At 58.2% G+C, this 21,730-nt stretch overlaps 1 protein-coding gene across 4 annotated transcripts; it reads left to right on the top strand.

Annotated features, from left to right (window-relative positions):
- The first annotated feature begins 3,892 nt into the window (after positions 1-3,892).
- On the top strand, positions 3,893-21,438 carry TBKBP1 (TBK1 binding protein 1). Of its 4 annotated transcripts, none has more exons than XM_070483108.1 (10): positions 3,893-4,018; positions 5,941-6,200; positions 6,589-6,711; positions 6,981-7,079; positions 8,063-8,243; positions 8,845-9,020; positions 9,191-9,252; positions 17,837-17,955; positions 18,196-18,917; positions 19,876-21,438. In XM_070483108.1, the coding sequence occupies exons 2-10, from the start codon at positions 5,976-5,978 to the stop codon at positions 20,002-20,004; spliced, it is 1,836 nt and encodes a 611-aa protein (XP_070339209.1). In that variant the 5' UTR covers positions 3,893-4,018; positions 5,941-5,975; the 3' UTR covers positions 20,005-21,438. The 4 variants fall into 4 exon arrangements, with proteins under 4 accessions (XP_070339209.1, XP_070339208.1, XP_044601328.2 ...); XM_070483107.1 differs by having other exon boundaries at positions 6,975-7,079; positions 8,848-9,020; XM_044745393.2 differs by having other exon boundaries at positions 6,975-7,079.
- The last annotated feature ends 292 nt before the right edge of the window (positions 21,439-21,730 follow it).

Here is a 21,730-nt window from a genome sequence, read left to right as displayed (position 1 = left end):
CATCTCCCTGCACTTCTGCCCCGTTTTCCCTCTGAGCTAGAAGCTTTCAGGAGCCAGGGCTGGGGGAGGGTAGGATGTTGGTGCCTGGTGGCCAGAAAGGCCACAGGCTGCTGAGTAAGCTCCACATCTGAATTACCCTGTCGCCGTCAGCTGATCTGGGCAGCGCAGGCAGGAGGCCTATGAAGCCTGAGCTGTTCCCTCTCCCAGGTGCTCCCAGCCCATAAGTTCCTGAGCTGAGCTCTCCTCAGTGTGAAATGTACCTTCTTGTCTGAAAGGAAAGTACATCTCAGCTTTGGCATCCAGCCTCAGCTCTGGACGCAGAGGGGCAGCCTGTGGCCATCCTGAGGGAAAGAGAATTAAGAAATGGCTCTGTATGAATAAGCTCTCCATAGCAATGAGGAATGCCTCTTATTTCCTGAGCTCTGCCCTTCAAAATATTGCAGTCTTTTGAGTATGACCTTGGGCAAATTCTTCAACTTTTCTGATCCTCAGCTTCCTCATCTGTAAAATAGGGATCCCAACGAAAGACAACGCATATAAAGTTCTTGCCACAGGGCCCCGCACGTGCATTAATTAAATTAATTGATCAACAACTATTATTGAGTATGTGCCAGACACGGGCACTGGGGCTACAGCAATGAATGGAGCAAATAAAATCTTCCTGTGGAGCTCACGTTCTAATGAATAATACATAGGAAGTATTAAAAAATTCAATATGATAACTTTTAAAAAATTCTCTTTGGGAGATAGCAGAAATGAACATGGTCGTGGAGAATAGGAAGCACAAATAGTTATTTAAAAAACAAAAATTCCCACCCAAACCTTGCTAATTTGATTAGAGGATGTGCATTTATTACCTCCACAGGAATTTGCGGACTTGGTGAAGCGATGAGTCTGCCCACCACTGCCCAAACCTCCGATTCCATGGACGACCAGCAGCTGCAGTTGGCGTCCCAGGATGGCTCCAGACTGAACCCTAATTTTCTAAGGTCCAGAACTGGAGGGCTAAGGTGGCACCGGATCCTACATTGTCACATGTGTTGAATTAGTTTTCCTGCCCACCTGGTTCTAGTTGAGTCATTTGGGTTCTATTTTGATTGAGTCTCTTTACCGGCTGCTAACGCCACCTCCTTCTACTCTCTTCAGGCAAGAATGGGACAGGAAAGACAAAGTCCTTCTCCAGAACAAGGGTCCCGGGAGTGGGAGACAGCCGCTCCCCGATGGTTTCCAAGGAGGAAACATGCAGGGTGACAGGGCCCTATTTTGTGCTGCCTCTCCTAACAGGAACTACTGGAGGCGGGTCCTCTCCTACTAAACACCATTTAGAAATGTCTTACAGCTCCTGCCTGACCAGCTGTGTACCATGTTCCGTCCTCTCCTTCTCCCACCTGAGTTCCTACTTCACTTCCCCTTCCCCATGCCCCTGGTTGTTACCTTTTTTTTTTCGTCTCCACCATGATGCGCCCTGATAATATCATGGGTTCTTAGAAGGAATTCAGACCAACCTCCGGCTTTCTCAGATGAGGAAACAGGCCTAGAGAGGTGCAATTAGTTACTTCACCTCTGTAGTAACTAATCTACAGTCACACTGCTTCATTCATTGATTCATTCGACCAAGAACACTCCTTACCTTTAAGATTTAGCTTAAACATCATCTCATCAGAGAGACCTTCCCTGACTAATTTATCTAAGGCAGATTCCCCCTGACCCATTCTTCTCTATTGCTGCCCCTTGTGTGCTTTTACCCTTTATCACAATTTTTAATTGTTTCATTTATTAATCTTTTGTTTTGGTCTGACTCCTCTGCTAGAATATAAGCTCCATGAGGGGTAGAGAGACACGTCTGTCCTGCAGAGACATGCTTCTCACTGTATTCTCAGCAGCCAGCACATCACAGGTGTTCAAGAAACCTTTGGTGAATAAAGGCACAGTGAGCAGGCACCATCAGGGCACCTGGGGATATGACGACGGTTGGGATCCAGTCCCTCTTGCTCTCAGAACTGTCTGTCCTGTATGAGCAACAGAACCAGGAAGAAAGGGAATGCGATGAGATCAGGTCCAGATTGGGGGGGTGGTATTTTAGGGGCACCTAAGCCAGGTCTAATCTCTATTGGGCTTTTGTCACCAACTGCGGAGAACCCAGGAGGAACCACTGGGCTGTGCTCCGCCTGGTGACTCAGGGCTGTACCCTGAACAGCCCAGCAGCAGTGGGGGCTGCCACCTCATCCGGCAGAGTGTGCACTCAGGCAGTACCTGGGCCCACTGCCCTTTCCAGTGAGGGAGGGTTTGCTAGTCAGTTTCACAGGTCCAGCTCACTGAGAAACAATCTGACGCCCTCTAGCCTAGCATCCAATCTTTGGCCTATTCTTCTGCTTCAGAAGAGAACTTGTGCAGTAGTAAGGAAAGTGACATCTCCCCAGCCCTCAGGATTCATGGGATAACAGATGGCCCTTCATATCCAGAGGGCGGGTGGGTTGTCCCACAGGGCTCAGAGAAAGGTAGTGCCTCAGAGAGCAAGGAGCTGACCTGCCCTCCTGCTCTGGGCTAGAAAAGGAACCCAGCAGCAGAAGGAGGAAGGAAGCTAGTGAGAATTTCTTTGAAGAGAAAAAGTCCACGGCCCCTGCTGGCTCTCCTGGGAGGAGCAGCTCACCACTCTGTCCAATCTTCTCCCTACAGTGGGGCAAGATGGCAGCTGCTGCTGCTTCTCAAAGCTCACAGCAAGCAAGAAACCTCTTCTTTCCTCCTCCCCTCCTTCCAGATTCATCCCACCTCCCCCTAGAGAGGTAGATTTAGGTTCCCAGCAGCCTAGACCCTCCCTCTAAATGGGGAGATTCACAGCTAAATGCTAAGCTTACCAAAAGCCCCATCCTCAGCCTATTCCCTGATTCTAGGGGCAGCTGGTCAGCAGTTAGCTAGAGTCCTCCAGAGTTCCCCCATCACTCCCTCCAGTAGTCAGGCTAACCATCCCTCTACCCACGTGTTTTAATCCATCAGGGAATAATCAAAATGGCTTATAAACACCTCCTGAAGATTCACAGCACCTTTAGTTCTGAACCCCATTTTTCCTCCATGGTTGAGGGGGTCAGGAATTATCTTCAACTTAATTTAGAGAGGTTAAGTAACTTGCCCAAGGTCACAGAGTGGGAAAGTGGCAAAAAAAATTGTCTGTCTTGCCCAGGGGTTTGGCAGGTGCTCAAATAATCTTTGTGGAAAGGGTGGAATTCGTTGATCCTTCACGTCGCTGGCCTGTGAGTGCTTCTGTGTGTTGAGGGAGGGGATTGTGTGTGTTTGGCGAGGGTAGCTGTCCCCTGTCCTAAATGAACCTTTGACCTCCTTAGTTCACTCTCACTTCCGAAGAAGTGACAGATTTAACTCTAATCTCTCCGACTGGACCCTGCGGTTAGTGTATTTATTTTCAGAGCAATGCCCCTCCTCCAAGAGCAATGAAGAGTAGGTCTAATATTTTTCTTCTCAAAAGAGCAAAGACCAAAAAAAAAAATCCAAATAAATAACCTTACTTTCCCCCAAATATACAGCCCCAAAGCAAAACCCCAAGCACCGCCTGAGCCCCGCAGCGTCCGCAGACGCCCCGACACCCAGCGCACCACGCCACGCCACACTGCGCTGGGGAGGCGGCGGGGAGGGGGCGCGGGCGGCGGGGAGCCGGGGGGCGCCGGGCGCGCCGCCATGCAGGGCCGCACCGCGGGGGCCGGCCGCCCCTCGCCACGTGGTGGTGGTGGCAGCGGGGTCCGGGGCGCCTTCCCAGCTGGAGAAACCCGGAGCAGCCGGGGAGGAGGAGGAGGAGGAGGAGGAGGCAGCGGCGGCGGAGGAGGAGCGGGGCGGGAGGGAGGGAGGAAGGGGGGCTGGGGGGAGGGGTGGGGGGTGGGGAGAGACCCGGCGGCGGCGACAGGGCGAGAGCAGAGCGCGGTGCCAGGGGGGTGGGGGCACCGGTGCCCGTCTGGGGAGGGAGCAGGCGGAGGGGGTAAGCTGCGATCACAAGCAGGAACCGGCAGCAGCCGTGAGTCCCCGGCGGGGCTGGGCGGGGGGAGGGAGCGGCCCCGGGCCGGCACCCGGGGGTCGCGGGTGGGCGGGAGGGGGCGGGAGGTCGGCCAGCAGTTGGCCCAGCGTGGCGGGGAGGGGAAGGGTCCGGCGCCGGGCGCCCGCAGTGCCCGCGTCGCCCGCGCGCCGCCGCCGCTCAGGCCGCACCGCCTCGGGAGCCCCTTCCCCGGCCGGGGACGGCGGCCGCAGGGCCCGGGGCTCGGCCGGAGGCGGGGAGGGGGCTGCGCTCTCTTGGCCCCCGAGAGGGGAGGGGCGACAATTTCTGTCCGCCGAGCTAAAGGGGTTTAAAGGGCGGCTCTTAAAGGGGCCGCAGAAGGGGCCCGGGGCCGAGGAGGCACCCCCTCCCCATCCGCCTTCCACGGCGCTCACCCGGGCCGAGGGGAGAATGCCGAGGACGGAAACATTTGGCGGGGCGGCCCAGGGCACGGAGCCCCCGCTAGTGGGGTTGGGCCCGAAGTGGCAGGCAGGGGGTCTGGTCTGGGGGGTGTGGTGAGCGCTGGCGGGCGGAGTTGGGGGGAGGGCATGGGCCTGGGGAGGAAGGGGTTAAAGGTGGGGCCGGCCCTACACACCCGGGCACACACTCCTTACTCAGCCCCGGCCCCCGTTTCCCTGGCACTTAGTGGGGGACGGTGTTAGGGCCTCGGCCTGAGCCCTCGCCACCCCAGGCGCCCGCTGCCTGGCCGTGAGCAGACCCCAGGTCTCAGCTCACACCTCAGGAGCCCCCTCTCTTACGCGCACACGTTCGGGCAAGCGCGCACACACCTCGGACATTCCCATAGTGCCTCACGTGACACACGGCCCCGAACGTGCCCACCCTTCACACACGCTCACGCACACACGCGCACACAAACACACACACACACACACACACACACACACACACACACACACGGCCTCCCGGCCACTTCCCAACTCCATCCCCGGCCCCCACGCAGCCCCGCCAAGGCACTCATTGACTGTGACACACCTACACTCATTCACAGACACACACACTCTCCCCCACACATGCCAGCCACAGACACACATTCATAAACAGGGCCAGCAGAAGTACACGCGCACCCCCTCGCCTACTCCTTCGGGAGCCCTGAGTCATTCCTGCCCCCTTGCAGGGCTCCCCATTTCCCAGGGTGCAGGCCCAGGGTCCGGCTCCTGAATTCTTCCGAGGCCCTCTCTCAGAGCCCCCTTGCCGTCTGTGTTGCCTCCCAGAGGTCCCTTCCCCTCAGTGTTCCCTCTGACACTCAGGCCAGGACTTCCTGTGGGTCGCGGGTCAGGGTGAGGACGGCCTGGAGGGTTGCCACAGCCCCGGTGTGGGGGAGGCACTTCCTTTTCCTGAACTCTGGGATCCTGCAGGAGGAAGCTGGGAAGTTGGGTGGGGGCCCAGCAGAGGACATGCTAACAGTAGGGGACTGACCCTCCCGGAAGCACTGGGCCTTCCTTAGGGAGGGGCCAGGGGTGCCAGAGGCCTGGGATGAGGAGCTTGGTGGAGAGGTATTTGGGGAAGTGAGGCCTGGGGTGGAGAAGGGGCTGAGGAGTGAGTCAAGGCAGGCCCCGTCCAGCCAGCCAGCGCTGGGAAGGCAGGACCAGCAGCCCTCTCCTGTCCACAGGTCTCCCTGGGTTCCGGAAGGATCCCTTCCTCACTCCTGGCCTGACTTATTTGTCCCTACTGGTCGTCACGCCTCCCCTCAAGTCTTCCCCTGGTCCCAGCCCTTCCTGCAAAGATAGCAGAGAAGAGAAGATGGGCCTTAGTTGTCTGGGAGGGGCTGTGGGAGACGGGGCAGGACCAGGCTACATCTCAACTGGCCACAGGGCTCCTCAGGCCAGGACGAGGGGAATGGGACGAGCTCCAGGCTGCTCTCTCCACTATTACTCCTGCTCTCCCAGGAGGCCCAGGGGGGGCCGCAGCCCGGGCCCTTGCCATGGAGTCCATGTTTGAGGATGACATCAGCATCCTGACCCAGGAGGCCCTGGGGCCCAGTGAGGTGTGGCTGGATGCCCCTGGAGACCCCTCCCTGGGGGGGGACATGTGCTCCGCCTCCCACTTTGCCCTCATCACAGCCTACGGAGACATCAAGGAGCGGCTGGGGGGCCTGGAGAGGGAGAATGCCACACTCCGACGGCGCCTCAAAGTCTACGAGATCAAGGTCAGAACCTGGAGATGAGGGGTCTGGCTGTGTGTGTGGGGGGGGTGCTGGGCGGCAGGAACTGGGGATTCAGCAGAGATTCCGGGGATCCAAAGGTGGGGTCAGGGTGCACACTCTTGAGAGCTCGAGTGATGCGGCTGCTCTGGATGGGAACTCTGGAGAGTCCAGTGCCAATCAGGAAGGGATCAGGAGGGATCTCTTGGATCTAAAAAAGATCTGGTTGGTGGAGATGCCTACAGGCCCGTGGGAATTGGGATGTACAGATCCCACTGGAGTGGGGAGGAAGAGGCGAGGACTCTGAGGCAGGATGTGGGGTGGGGGCCCAGTGGGTGGAAGCCTGGGCAGGGAGCCGGGCACTAGCTCTCCTGAGGGCCTGCCTCTCCCGCAGTATCCACTGATCAGTGACTTTGGAGAGGAGCATGGCTTCTCTCTGTATGAAATCAAGGATGGCTCCCTGCTGGAGGTGGAGAAGGTCAGCCTGCAGCAACAGCTCAACCAGTTCCAGCATGAGGTGAGTCTCTCGCAGGCCTCCCAGACCACGTGAGCTCCCTGAGCTCCTTGTTCTTGTCAATTTCTGATACCCCCCCCCCCCTCAGCCTCTGGCCTTCCTTGGTCAGAGATGGCCGTGGTCTTCCTTAGAACTGGCTGCAGCTCCTCCCGCCCCTCCACTGGGTGCTGGGAGTCGGGGTGGGAGGCGCAGGGAGCTGCTCAGCCCCCAAGTCAAGGATGGGCCTGACTGTGGCATGCACCCTACTCGATCTGGGCCCCGTCCAGTTGCAGAAGAATAAGGAGCAGGAAGAACAGCTCGGGGAGATGATCCAGGCTTATGAGAAACTCTGCGTGGAGAAGAACGACCTGGAGACGGAGCTAGGGGAGATGGTGAGGCCCAGAGAGTTGGGGTGCTTGGGGGTGTGACCCTGGTTGTATGATTGTGTGCAACCCCATGTGTGTGCTTGTGAGGTGTCCCCTTCTGTGTTTGTTTGTGTCTGTGAGTGCCCATTTGGTCTTGTGAATGGGGCTCTGTGTACATCCTGGCCATGCAGTGACAGGAGGTGACTATGTGAGTGACCCCATTCTGTATATTTGAGTCTTATGCTGGGTCAACCCTATGCTTTAGCGCTGTGCCCGGAAGGCTGTAGGTGAGGGCAGAGGTGACCAGAAGCGTCTGTGGGAATGCGGTGGGTCTTGGCATGTGTGTGATTCTGAGTCAGAGTAAGACCACGAATGTGAGCAGGTGGGCAGGTGTCAGAATCAGGAGACGGGGTCTCTGTCGACTCCTGGCTGTGACCTAGGTCAGGGCGCTTAGCCCCCATCCTTCCTCTGAGAAGCGGGGCAAATAACAACCTCGCAGAACTATTGTGGGGTGTTCGTGTAAAAATGCATTGCCTTAATCATCATAAACTCTTATGTGCCACTTACTGTGTGCCAGGCACCATTCTTATCTGTCTAGATACATTTACTCATTTTAATCGTCATAACAAACCTGAGAGGTAGGTGTGGTTATCCCCATGTTGTAGATGAGGTAGATGAAGCCCAGAGTGGTTAGGTCACATATGCAAATAGAAGTTCTTATGCTTCTGAGGGGGTGGCAGTGTCTGGACAGGGTTCTTATAAGGATCCCTGTGTGTTAGTGACAGGAAGAGGCATTAACTCTACCTTGCAAGGGGCAGTGGCCAGAAACATCTGCATTGCAGTTGCTGGGAGAGGAGACCTCGCACTCATGGCCACTTGGAAAGTGGAGCTGGGACATGTGCTCAGTTTGGGGGGTGATGGCTACCCAGACATGGGGAAGTCCTGGGCTTGGGGGCTCACAGGAGCACCCTGGCCCTGTGCACACCCTCACCCTCTGTCTCCTCCCACAGCGGGCCCTGGTGGAGACCCACCTGCGGCAGATCTGTGGTTTGGAGCAGCAGCTGCGGCAGCAGCAAAGCCTCCGGGATGCAGCCTTCCCCAGCCTGAGCCCCCCGCCGGCCCCTGCCCCACCCTGTGCTGATCTGGACCTGCACTACTTGGCCCTGAGAGGGGGACCTGGCTTGAGTCACGGTGAGATCTCAGCGGGCCCTGATTTTCCTACCCCAAAGTCCCCCAGCCAACCCCGCATTTCAACACCATTGGACATCTCCAGCTTCTTGGATTGATAGTCGACATCCCATTATAATGTCTTAAATTTCTCCTATAATCGCCCCTTTTCTTCTTACCAACTAGTCCCTCACCCCATCCACTGTTACCCCAGTTTCTCTCGCTGACCTCCCCCTCTTAACTCCCTCATTCTCTGGCTCCCTCATGCAATTCCTGTATAGGCCAGCAGAGGGTGCCCCCAGCCAGAGTCCCCGGCCTGTCTTAGGTTGTGATTAGGAGCTGCCTCTGAGGATCCTCAGACACTTGTGTCTGGCCAGGGAAGCCCTTCAAGAGGCCTCCTTATTTTTTCCCTAGCCTCCAGGGAGATTAGAAAAAGCAGCTCAGCCCATCCTTCGCCACTGCCCTTGGTAGAGGTATCTCTTAACCCGAGCTATCTGTCCTCTGGCTGTCTCTCTTGGATCCCTCATGCTGCACTTCTCACCCATTTCCCTCTGTGCTGCTCTGGCCGTCGGTGGAGGGTGCCCAGCGGCTGGACCCAGCCTGACGTTGTCCTGTCCCCTGCTAGCAGGCTGGCCAGGCCCCACACCGAGCGTGAGTGAGCTGGAGCGGCGGCGGCTGGAAGAGGCTCTGGAGGCTGCCCAGGGAGAGGCCCGGGGCGCTCAGCTCCGGGAGGAGCAGCTGCAGGCCGAGTGCGAGCGGCTCCAGGGGGAGCTGAAGCAGTTGCAGGAGACCCGGGCCCAGGTAGGCAGCAGCGTCGGCAACCCCGGGCCCCTGCTCTGGCGCCTCCAGAGCCCTGTAGAGATCCAGGGGCTGCTGGGAGCAACCTTTAGAATTCAGGACTTTCTTACTGAGTACACACATGGAGCAGGGGAGTCCTGGCAAGGGTCTGACCTCCCAATCTTCCCCCTTAGGATCTGGCCTCCACCCAGTCGGAGCGGGACATGGCATGGGTGAAGAGAGTTGGAGATGACCAGTGAGTCACATCTACAGTCCTCCCCCTCTTAACCTCCACACCCCAGGGGGGCATTTCCCAGACCGCCCCTTTGGTTCCCTTCTCCCCGGCTGCGTTGTCGGGGACCTCTCTTCCAAGCCATCAGGGCTGTGGGTTTGCATTGCTTGTGTGGCCCTGCATCCTTCACAGGAAGGAGGCGAGGTTCTGGGTGTGCTCAGGTCCTGGGACGTTCCTTTTGCTTTTCTCTGGCACCCATGTCCTCTCGCGATGTCAGGGGTTGAGAGAGACTTCCTCAGAGGCTTGGCTGCTGTGTTCTGTGTCCCCTGGTGAGTTTCTGGGCCTCTCTGGGGCCCCGTTTTCGGTCCCAGTAACAAGGCCCAGCCAGTTGGGGTGACCTTCTCCTCTCCGGCCAGGAGGGAGGAGATGGTCTTTCGGGATTTGTGGTGCCTCATCTCCTGTCTCAGGAGGCAGAAAGCTGGGGCTTAGGAGAGGAGGGGTTTCCTTGAGTTCTTACAGCAGCGAGTGGGAATTAGAATGTGCTCTGCTGGGGTGTCCCTGGGGAGTCCTGCCAGGAAAGAGGGGCAGCAGGAAGTAGGGAGGAAGCTATGTCAGTGGGGACCCTGAGCTGGGGGCCCCTGGGCAGCACTGGGGAGCGAGGGAGAGGGCGAGCGGCAGCCTGGCAGAGTCAGCCTGATGCCTCTCACATCCGCACCCGAACTCATCCTCTCCCACTTTCTGAGAAATAGAGCACAAACCGCCTTCCGCCTAAGCCTTCTCCCCAAGATGAGATGGGTGGCACAGACTCGGGGGAGACCGAGGTCCAGAGAGGGGCAGGAAGTAACCCTCTGTCACACAGCATACCCAGCTCAGGACCCCAGGGGTCCTCCTCCCAGCAGGCTTCCTCCTCACCTTCCTCCCAGCTTCTGGCCAGTTTGGGATACCCCTCGCCTCCCTCTGCACCCTGGGCTGAGGGCCTGGGTGGAGCTGTGATAACTGGGGGGGTGAGAACCCAGTTTGTGAGACTTGTGGGTGGGACCCCTCACTAGGCTGCTGGGGGGTGGTGGAGGCCTCTGTGGAAAGGGTCCACCCTAGCTTGTAGCTGGGGCTCAGAGCCCATCATAGCCCATGTGCCCAGATCCAGAACACACATACATGCACACGCATGTTCTAGAATCCTAGCTTGCCTCAAAAGTCACACTGTAGGGCCCTTTTTGGGTCAGAGTCCCATCCTCTCAGAAGATCAGCAGTCAAGGCTCCCCCAGTTGGCTGAATCCAGAGAGAGGATATTTTTGGCAGGGCTGGAGTTGGAACAGCCAGGCTTTGAATCCCAGGGACCCTTCCAGGGATGCTGAGCTTTATTGACTTCACCTCTCGGGGCCCAGATTTCCCTCACAGGCTCAGAGGCAGTCATTGCCGAGAGATGTGAGCAGAAGGTGATGAGGGTGGGGGAGCCGGGGAAGGGGCGGTAGATCCCACAGGCCAAGGCTGGATGTGAGTGAGTGAGAGAACGCTCCTAGAAGGTACTTCTGGAGGTCCCACCATCCATGCCTCTATCTGGCCAGAAGAGCTTTTCCCTTCCCACCCCAAGGGATCTCTTCACCAAGTCCCTTTGGCCAGAGGGAGCTGGGCTCTGCTCAAGGCTGTCCTGAGCTGGTCTTACCAAAGATGACCTCCCGGCTCTTCCCCTCTGTCCCTGTGGTTCGGGGCCTCCGGAACCAGCCTGCCCAGCCTCACACTTCCTTTCAGGCCAAGCATCTCTGGACAGCCCCAGCTTGGCAAGAGTTTGTTCTCAGAGGAAGTCCTCACTCCCCCGGTAGTTTTATTTTCTTATAAACTCAGCTCCTTTTGGTAATAGGCTGCTTCCCGAGGCTCCCTCCCCTGTCCTCCCACCTGAGGAGGCCTCAGTTACCTGCTCTCAGCACTTTCCCCACCAGCCCCTCCTCTTCCTTCTACTTCAGCCTGACCCTCCAGGCTAGTGGGAATGTTACATGTGGGCTTTCCCAGGAGAGGAATGCAGGGGCTGGATTATCCATGTGGGGGTGTGAAAGCAGAAGAGGGGCCCACAGAAATTCCTGAGTCCAGCCTGCTCCTATGTGGGAGTCTTGTGTCTCCCCGAAAGGTGCTCACCCTTCTCGGTTGGACACCTCCAGGGAAGCCAGGTTTACTGTGGGAGTCCTGGGTTAAAATACCCTCCCTTAGGGGCTGGCCCGGTGGCACAGAGGTTAAGTGTGCACGTTCTGGTTTGGCGGCCTGGGGTTTGCCAGTTTGGATCCCGAGTGTGGACATGGCACTGCTTGGCAAGCCATGCTGTGGTAGGCGTCCCACATATAAAGTGGAGGAAGATGGGCACGGATGTTAGCTCAGGGCCAGTCTTCCTCAGCAAAAAGAGGAGGATTGGCAGCAGATGTTAGCTCAAGGCTAATCTTCCTCAAAAAATAAACAAAAACAAAAAAACCCTCCCTTAGACTGCTCCTGCCTCTCTCTGTTAATTCCCCTCCAGGGGTGCTACCGTGCTGAGGGGGCAACCCCAGACCCTCCCATCCAAGCCCCTGGCCCATAAACTCTGGTTATCAATATTCCTCTGAAAATGGGTGCCCGGACTAGACCAGACTGCCCCCTCCAGGTCTGACCTCTGGGCAAGATTTCCCTGCTGTTTGGTCAGACCAGAACCTGGTGGCCGGTGCCCAGGGGGACAAATTGCCCCAGAGGAAGAGCCACTGGGGTCACTCAGGGGCCAAAGGCAATGATGAGGGATGAGGTGGCAGTGGAGACCACCCTGCTCCTGAGGGTGCACAGGGAGGTAAGGACCCCAGGAGGGTCCCGGCCGAGGTGAGAGGTGCAGAACCCCCAGCCCCCTCCCCTCTGGGCCCAGCCCAGAGTCACAGCTCTTGAGTGTGGCCCTTCTAAGGGTGTGGCCAGTGCTGAGGGTGGAGGGGAAATTGTGGAGGGGGCCTCCCTGAGGGGGCTGAGGGCTCTGAGTGGGTGGGGGCTCAGTAAGAGGAATGAAGGCTCAGAGGGGAGGGGGCCCATCCATGATGTGAGCCCCCTGTGAGATGATGGGGGCTCAGTGCGAGTGATGAGGGGGAAGACTATAGGCCTTTCTTTTTCCCCAACGTGGGGGGCTCAGTGTTGCAGCTTGGGCCCTTTTCCGCCCACCCCCAACCCCCTCTCTCCGCCCACAAGCCTCTGCGTGGGCTGCGGTTAGTGGTAGGGGAGAAGTGTGAACTTGAGAGAGAGGATGGAAACTCTGCACAGAGGTCAAGGGCAGTGTGGGGTGGGTCAGGACGGAAGTCGGAGACCCCCATGTACCCTGAGCTTAGCCTCCTGCCCCAGAACCAGCGGGCCCAGGGCCTCCCCCTTCACGCTTCTCACCCTCCCTACTTCCTTTCTTTCAAATCTCCTTCAGCCTGGGCACCAGCTCACAGGAATTAACCCCTCAGCACTTGCAGCCTGGGGGCTCCCTGACGGTGGGGAGCGGCCCTAAAGTTGGGGCCCACCACTCCCCCCTGATTGTGGTCTGAGGGACCAGGGGGCTTTGAACCGCCTGTGACCCTCTCCCTGCCAGGAAGGCAGAGAGCAGCTCGCACCGCGTCCTCTCCCTAGATGGGAAACTCCACATCCTCCCCTCGTTCTTAAACCAGAGTCATCGAGCTGTGTCTCCAAAAAGGGATCCAGGCTGGTTTCCCCCTTTCTCCACCTGTCTCCTAGGGACTCCCCTATTTCCTCATCCAGACACTATGCGAGGCGATTTACCTCCAAAATCTCATTTCTCACAAAAAACCCTGGTGAAGGTACTGTCCCCTTTTACAGCTGAGCAAACTGAGGTACGAAGAACTTAAGTAATCAGAGAAGTTCAGTGCAGATACCAAGCAGGTCCCCAGCAAGCGCCTCTGTGGGATTTCTCTGGGGCAGGTCCTTCTTCACGTAGGAGGCCCTTATATGAGGGGCCGCCAGATGATTTGCTGATCAAACCTGATCCCTTTTGAAAGTGAAAGGGGGCACTATTAATACTTATGCTGGGGCAACTAGCGTGAACGGGGACAGTCCTGGGCAGCTTGGGATGTGTGGCCTCCTCCTAAACGGGGACTCTGGTTCCCAGCCCCGCTGGGAGCTGCTCAGTTCGGCTGCATCTGGGGAGCCACCTAGACACAGTGAACATCTGGCTGTGCTGGAAGCATGGCAGGGGCTGCCATGAAGAGCCGGGCTCTGTGGACCGCAAGTCATAGCTGGTCGAGGAGAGTGAAGGGGCTCAAGGCGCCTGAAAGGAAGTGGTGGAGCACTGGGTTGTTGCAAAGCGACTTCCTCCTCTCCCCGGCCCGCAACCTCAAGTCCGCTCCACGGCCCGGTGCCTGAGGTCCCCTCCCAGAGGGTCGGGCGGGTCGGGTGGGAAGACTGATGCTGGGTGTGCCTGTGGGTGGTGGAAAGTTTGGTCCCTAAATTCCCCCACAGGGGTGAGGTGGCTGGGGGCAGCTGGGGGCAGTGATGGGCAAGGATGGAAGGGCTGGGAATGCTGGATGTCTGTTTGCCTCCTGATTCTCAGTCTACCCTGATTCTGACCACGGGACCAGCTCTGATCCTGATGCCAGTCCTAACTCTAATACTGATCCCATCCCTGACTCTAACCCTATCCCTCATCCTGACCCTACCTCTGCCCACAATCCTGATAGGAAATGAGCTATCAACCCCAGCCCTGATCTGACCCTGACCCAGCCTTAATCCTGACCTCAAGCCCATCCCTAGTTCTAATCCCATGACCCAACACTGGCCTGAATTCCCACCCGGCTGCATCCTCACTGGGGCTCCAGTGCAGCACGGGGCACCCAGTGGACTTCCCTGGCGAAGGCACTGACCTGGGAAGCCCATGTGTCTCCCAGCTGGTTTGGAACAGAAAGAGGCCTTTTACACAGGAGGATACTTATGTCTCTAACCTTTGTCATCTCGGTTGCTCTATCAATAACAGTGAAAATTATTGTTTCCAGATGCATTTCCGAGATCCCTGAATTACCGGTGGAAAGAATGAATGAAAGAATAAGTCAGTGAAGGGTGGAAAGATTTGCAGCAGAGGGAGCCCTCCTTCCTGCCAGCTCTGCCATTGCACTCAGCAGGCTGAGGTGCCAAGAGCATGTTTGAATCCCCACACCGTGCCACCACTGCTCTGTGACCTTGAGCCAGCCTCTCAATAGCTCTGATCTTCAAGTTCTACATGTGTCTAGCACCTTCTTCTCCCCTCCCAGGGCAGAGATGGTGACGCTCAGAGCTCCCAGGCCACTTCCGAGGTCCCCAGCCTCTTCCTTCTCACCGTCTTTCCCTTCTGCTGCCTTCCATCTCTCCTTTGCCCCCTTTCCTGATCCTTTTGGGATGCAGTATATAGCTGAGTGGTCAGTAGCCTGGACTTTGGAGCCAGGAGGCCAGAGCTCCCATTCCAGCAACTCCACTACCCCTAGCCTTTATGACTTTGATCCAGTGACTTAACCTCTGTAAGCCTCAGTTTTCTCATCTGTGACATGGAGATAATTACAGTGGCAACACTGAAGGGTTGTTGTGAAGATTAAGTAAAGTTCTTAGCACAATCAGTGGGCTGTGATAAGGGCTCAGACAGCTTATCTGTGATTCTTTTGTCCCTGGGTCCCTCCCAGGTTTGGAGAGACTCAGACAAAACTCTCCCCAATAACTTAAGCAATAAATAAGCCCCCAAAGGCAGCCACCTGTTGCTGTGCCCCTGACCTATCCTTCCCAAACAGTCGCGATGGTGGAAAATAGCACTCAGGTGTGGGCCAGAGGGCCAGGAAATGGAATGTGTATTCAGGTGCACGTGTGCGACTCTTGGTTGTGTTGTGAAGTTGAGATTTTTTCCACTGAATTGGCATTGTTTTCTAACGTGAGTCATTCAGGTCCTTAGTGTAGTTAGCAGCCCAGCCCTGTGCATCTAGAGGTGGGAAGAGACACCCGATGAAGGGGGAGGTCCCAGAGGGCCTTGGGACATCAGGAGGTCAGGTCCCATCACTTGCTTGGGGCTTAGAGGTCTTTGTAACAGCTGCCTGGAGCTCCAGGAGGCCAGTGCCCACCTGGCGCCCGCTCCCAGCCAGAGCTGGGAGGCGGGCTGGGCGGTCTGGGCTATGGCGCTGCTTCTTTTCATTGTCTGCTGCCTTGTCTGTTTTGCTGTGAAGAGGGTGCTAGGAGCTGGGCAGTGGAAACTGGGGTAGCTCCTGACAAGGAGAGGAAGGCAAGCAAGGGAGAGATAGGGGCCTGGGAACTGAGTGTGGCAGGTGAGATCTCCAAGGCGGCGTGTGAAAGCGACGACCTGTATCTGTCACCTGAGATACAGCAGTGAAGGCAGATGGGGAGAGAAACTGTGGCTGCTTGGTCAGAGGGGGACACAATGCCCTGCCCAGAGCCCCCTCCTGCCCCCACCACTGAGGGGTTAGCATGATCCTCTGAAAGCTCCCAGTCTGATGGGGGAGCCACAGCTCCTGCCCTCAGATTGCCCTCATTCTGAAGAGGGGAGCTTTCCACTGAGGAGTCCTCAATTTAATGTGGGCACACAGACTGGACCTCTCAGTCTGAGTGGGGAGATGCCATTTCTTCCCACAGATCCATGAGATGAGGTGGGGGAACACAGGACACTTAGCAAACATAAGGGCTGAGATATGAGGGGATCGAGGGCCAAGGGCCTCAGCAAGGGTTCCCAAAAGAACTCCTTCCTCTCTGCTTGGGCCGTCCCTCTCCACCCTCAGATGGGGAGTGAGCACTCTCCCTTCCTAAGAAGAGGGCTCGTCCCCTAGAATCTCAGCCTGTTGCCATAATTTGGCTTTGACCCAAATGGGTTAAAAATAGTTTTGTTATAGGAGGGTCCACTGTCTCCCCCACGCCCAGCTCTGCCCCAGGAGTAGTAAGAGGCAGCCAGTGAGCGGAGAGCGAGGGAGCTCAGTCATCATCTAGCCTCTGCACCTCGGCTTTTCCTGCCCTCTGAAGCCCTAACCTCACGACTTCCCCTCCTCTCCTCCGGGGTCACACACACACACACATACACACGCTCACTCTCACACCGGTTCTTCACACTCATCATACTGACCTCCCTTAACTCCCTCCCATCCACATACATCCCATCTCACATGTCCATTACCATGGGATGGGGACAGGCCCTCAGGGTCTGGAGAACTACCCCCCACCCACCTCTCACTCTTGCCCAGGGCCCTACAGCTGCTGGGGCAAGAGGGCTTCCCCTGTGAGGAGCTCCATCTGGAGTGGCTGAGCCTCTGCCTTCCACTTCTCTCCAGCTCCAACTTCCCCAAACTTCCAGAGTCCCTTCTGGACTTGCTGATGGGGGGCGGGGGTGGGGGGACCCGAGGAAACCAAAACCCCTGCCTCTCAGGCTCTGTCCAAGCCCAGAGCAGGGATGAAGACAGTGACCTAAGGCCACAGCAGAGCCTCACGTGAAGGCAGGCAGGGCTCCTGGAGGTGTGCAGGCCAGGGTGGAAGAGAGGGGAGAGGCAATGCTGAGTGATAACCTTCGGTGGTTCTGGGTTAAAGTGACCCAAAGAGAAAGGAAGTGGGTGAAATCTTTGCTAAGCTGAGTCTGTTCCAGCTTCGTGAGGGTGGGTACCCAGGAGGCCTGAGCAGGAAGTGGGAGGAAGAAAGGGAAGAAGAAAGAAAAATGGATGGAGAGGCGCAATTCATTATTCACTTACCGAACATCTACTGGCTACCAGGCCCTGGACAAGGTGCTGGGAAAATGATACAATGATATAATCCCCACCTTCAGGGAACTCCTAGTGAAGTTCCAGAACAAGGCAACCTTTGATACGTGCTTACTGCGAGGGGTGCCCCCCGGAGGTGGGTGGTGCACAGAGATCTCACTGTTGAGGGCTCCCTGGAGATCCTGGGAGGTGCAAGGCTGAAAGGAGCTCAGAAGCAGCTTTGAGCTGGAAGCGAGAGCAGCGGCCCCAGAGCTGGGTGGAGTTGTGTTCGGGTTTTACCAGCTGGCACCTCAGGAAGCCATGTCTCCACTTAGCGAATGGGGCTCTTCATAGACTGTGCGACGGTGGTCCCTAGTCTTTCAGAGGTGAGGACTTTTCTGGACCCCTGCTCCCAACACACGGATTGCGCTTACACTTTTAGTACAAGTTCTTTGAGAGAACTCACAGTGACAAAAGCTACCAGAAATTCAGTGCAGCTGTTTGATGAATCCGTGTTTGCCCACCACAGCTTGTGCACAGATTAGAAAAACACACATACGTATGCGATGTGTTCAGGCCACAGACACGGCTCAGCGAACACATGCATTCAGGGACCCCTTGGACTCACTGAGCTCCCTATCCCCAGCCCATAGCCTATCCCGCTGCCCTAGCCCCAGGTAAGGTTCACTGGGAGGAGAGGGAGGCTCCCTGGAAGAGGTGGTCTTTGATGTGGACCTTAAAGCCCAAAAGAATTTCTCCAGTTGGGGTAGGAGGGCCCTGGAGGGAAGGGAGGGCCAGATGCTGGGTTCTTCCTCCACAGCTGTGGCAGTAAACCCACTTCCCTCCTCTTCCCCACTCCTTGCCCTCTGACCTCAGGGTCAGGGCAGGCTGGGGTCAAGCCTTGACCAGGGGGCTGGGATGTCCTTCAGGGTGAATTTGGCGCTGGCTTACACAGAGCTGACAGAAGAGCTGGGCCGGCTTCGGGAGTTGAGTTCGCTGCAGGGGAGGATCCTGAGGACACTGCTGCAGGAGCAGGCCCGGAGCGGCGGTGAGCCGGGTCAGGGGAGGCCCGAGCGGATCGGAGGGAGGGGCAGCTATGGCCACCATCCTGCGTCCTGGGCCACCCTCCACTTCCCTTCCTGGTGCCTGGTCCCTTTTAACTCGCGTTGGGAGTAGAGCGGGGGTGGGGGTGGTGGTGGGGGTGGGGGGGCACGGGTCCCCGGCAAGCCCCTGGCTCCCCAGTTCTGACGTCTTGTCTCCTCCCCACCCCGTCCTGCTTCTCCTCCAGGCCAGAGGCACTCGCCGCTGTCGCAGCGCCATTCCCCGGCCCCCCAGTGCCCCTCACCATCGCCGCCTGCCCGAGCGGCGCCCCCGTGCCCTCCGTGCCAGTCCCCCGCCCCCCAGCGCCGCTCCCCCGGGCCCCCGTGCCCCTCGCCCCAGCAGCGCCGCTCGCCGGCCTCGCCCTCCTGCCCGTCGCCCGTCCCGCAGCGCCGCTCGCCGGTGCCGCCGCCGTGCCAGACCCCCAGCCCGCAGCGCCGCTCCCCGGGGCCCCCAGCCTGCCCGGCCCCGCAGCCCCGGCCGCCGCCGCCCCCGCCGCCGGGCGAGAGGACGCTGGCCGAGCGCGCCTACGCCAAGCCGCCCAGCCACCACGTGAAGGCCGGCTTCCAGGGCCGGCGCAGCTACTCCGAGATGGCCGAGGGCGCGGGCTACACGGGCGCCTCCCCGCCCTGGCTGCAGGCCGAGGCCGCCACGCTGCCCAAGCCGCGGGCCTACGGCGGCGAGCTCTACGGCCCGGGCAGGCCCCTCAGCCCGCGGCGCGCCTTCGAGGGCATCCGGCTGCGCTTCGAGAAGCAGCCGTCGGAGGAGGAGGAGTGGGCCGTGCCCGCCAGCCCGCCCAGCCCCGAGGCGGGCACCATCCGCTGCGCCTCCTTCTGCGCTGGCTTCCCGGTCCCGGAGTCGCCCGCCGCCTACGCCCACGCCGAGCACGCGCAGTCCTGGCCGTCCATCAACGTGAGTGGCGCCCCGCCCCGCTCCACGCCCGGCCCTGTGGCCAGCCCTGCCTCCCTGGGGCGGGCGTTGGGCCTTCTCCCCGCTCTCCCGAGGCCTTTTGGCGTGACCTGGGGCCTGCACCATTGAACCTTGTTTAGTGCCGTCTTTAGGGGCGTGGTCTTCAGAGGGAGTCCTGGCTTTGATTCCGGACTCCACCGCTTAGTAGCTATGGGACCTCGAGCAAGTTACTTATCTTCTCTGATCCTCAGTTTTTTCATCTGCAAAATGAGGACCATGATTGGATTTATTTTCGTTAGAAGGCTCTTACCAGGGAGGCAGTGAGCCCAAAGCCCTGCATGGCGCCTGGCTTGGTAGTGAGCATCTGCTGTACTGGTGATGCAGGCCATGCTGCCCGCGGTCTCCTCGGCACAGGGATAGGCCGGTTCATGTAGTTCCTGCCCTCAGGTCTCACAGCCCCTACTCTTTTCTGTCCGTCCCAGAAAACACCTTATCTCAAGGCTCTATCATTTCACTGAAATAATGAGTTTCCTGAATGTCAGAGCTAACCCTTGCCACCTAGAAGGACCAAAATATACTCAAACCAGACAGAAAAGTATTTCGGGGATGTACATTGTTTGAGGCTATCCATTGCTTTGAGTTATCTGGGAGCCGTGTCTTAGTCACTGTTGGGACATGTCTGGGTCTTGGCTCGTTACTGCAGATGCCCAGGCAGGCTGAGCATACACACCTCCTCATACACACCTCTTGGGGACCTTATGCCCTGGGTTGGGGGAGTTGACGCTGAGCTGGTGGAAGGTGGGCCGGGAGGGGGGACGAAGTGGGTAGTGCTGGAGAAAGGGTGCCCAGACTCCTGCATGCTGCAGCCCTTCCTGCCCTGGGTCCCAGGATAGGACAGGCTGGGATGTGGGGACCGTCGGTGGGATTGGGGACCAAAAGTGACTTCCCCCTCTCTCCACAGCTTCTGATGGAGACAGTGGGCTCTGACATCCGCAGCTGCCCCCTCTGCCAGCTGGGTTTCCCTGTCGGGTACCCAGATGATGCCCTTATCAAACACATTGACTCCCACCTGGAGAACAGCAAGATCTAGGGTGCCTCCCCCACCCACTGGCTGTTTCTCTGCCCTCTCCCATCATCCCCACTCACTCACTCACTTTGAATGCTGCATGAATCTCGTGGGGGGCCCCAGCCCCTTACGACCCCCAGATACCTCCACTAGCTACTGAGTCAATGTGCGTGCCGTCTTCCCTGGTCCAGGCACCACTCAGCCCTGGCTCTTCCCAGGAGGTCAGCCAAGGCGGCTCCCCAGCTCCCTGAGTTCTGCTGGGAGGTGGGGATCTGGGCTGGGATGGGGAGGGGCATACCCCACCCCAGCCTCTTCCTCTGCCTTTTGGTTCTCAGACAGGGTTGGATCCAAGAAAGTGTGTAGTGATTGGGCCTGGGGGAGGGGGAGGGTATCAGAGGACTCCAGGAGCTGCCCCAGCCCCGCCCCCGATGTCCGTCTTATTCAAGCTGTGCTCTGTCTGGAGAACACTTCCCTGTGGGGTCCCAGGGCCTGCCCTTCACACTGATGCCGGTTCCTCTGTCCTGTGGCCAGCTCGGGGCTTGTGGTGTGGGCCTCCACTGGGGAAGGAGGCGTCTTGTTTCTTGCCATTCCCTGCAGGCCAGCCCTGTTCTCCCCTTCTGCCCACCCTAGGGAGTAGGGAGGGTGGGAGAAGAGAGGAGGATCCTGGAGGACTGGGAAGATCCAGCCTAATGAGGCTGCCCTGAGGGCCGGGGGGCCTGCACCATGACCCTCAGGCCAGGGGACTGTCTGTGCCAGCCTCCCAGGCCCATGCCCTCCCCCTGGAGCCTCGGCACCGAGGCACACATTGTTAAGGCAGATGCTCCCCTCCACCCTTACTCCCCTTGGGTCCCTGACACTGCAGGGGCCCTGGAGCCTGGGTGTGACTCAGCCTCTGTTAGCTGGGTGGGTGTCATCAGCCCTGCCTCCTAGGCCAGAACCTGAGGATGGGCCCAGGGTGCTGTGGAGATCAACTTCAAAAGAGCTAACCCCCTTCCCACGCCCCAGCGACCCACATTCCCTCTGTGCAATCTACCTCAGAGTCGTTCCCTCAGAAGGACGGGTAAGCAGGAGGCCAGGGGGTCCCCAGGGCTGAGTTGGGGAGCTTCCTACGGCAAGAGCCTGCGCCCCACGATGACTCCAACCCCCTCCACTGTGAGCTTCTCCCGGGTCTCAGTCCTGGGTGGGTGGCAGTGGACGCTATTGTCAGTGCATGTACCATTCTGATCCAACTCTTCCAGGCCCCGCACCTCCTCACACCTCTCCCCTCCTCCTCTACGCAGGGGAGTGAAGGGGTGTGTCAGGCGGGGAAGGGGCCAAGGACTCCAGAGACACATGGCATTGTACCTTGTGTGTTCCCCCTGGGAGGGGAAATGGGGAAGGGGGACTGGAGAGGGGAGTTGAGGGCCCCTGAGCTCTCTGAAAAAGTTGAAAGTCCAAATAAAACTTACCTGTTCCATATGTGTTCTGTCTGTGCCCTCTGTGCCTGGGTGGGGAGAGAACCTTTGGTAGGGGGGGAGTCTTGGAAACTCCAGGAACCACAACTATGGGAGGGTGGGAACTGGACACATAGGAGATACATGGGGCGCCCACCTTCCAAGGAGGTTCTGGAGACTCGGATGTGCAAGTGACCACAGATGACTTGTGACATGGAGTTTATTTAGAACAGATATGGAGCAGTAGAGGGTGTCTTCAGGACAAAGCAGCCATCCCAGCCCTGACCAGGTGTCAAGGTTTCTTGCATTCTCTCTCC

The sequence above is a fragment of the Equus asinus genome, chromosome 13 (assembly GCF_041296235.1).
Source record: "Equus asinus isolate D_3611 breed Donkey chromosome 13, EquAss-T2T_v2, whole genome shotgun sequence".
In the NCBI taxonomy this organism is placed as follows: Eukaryota; Metazoa; Chordata; class Mammalia; order Perissodactyla; family Equidae; genus Equus; species Equus asinus.
This window is presented reverse-complemented; position numbering and strand designations above follow the sequence as displayed.

Excerpts from the sequence above, each read along its gene's own strand:
- TBKBP1 (XM_044745393.2), top strand. The coding sequence starts at position 5,976 with ATGGAGTCCATGTTTGAGGATGACATCAGCATCCTGACCCAGGAGGCC. Across the intron at positions 7,080-8,062 it reads AGACGGAGCTAGGGGAGATG|CGGGCCCTGGTGGAGACCCA; the intron begins GTGAGGCCCAGA and ends CTCCTCCCACAG. Across the intron at positions 9,021-9,190 it reads TGCAGGAGACCCGGGCCCAG|GATCTGGCCTCCACCCAGTC; the intron begins GTAGGCAGCAGC and ends CTTCCCCCTTAG.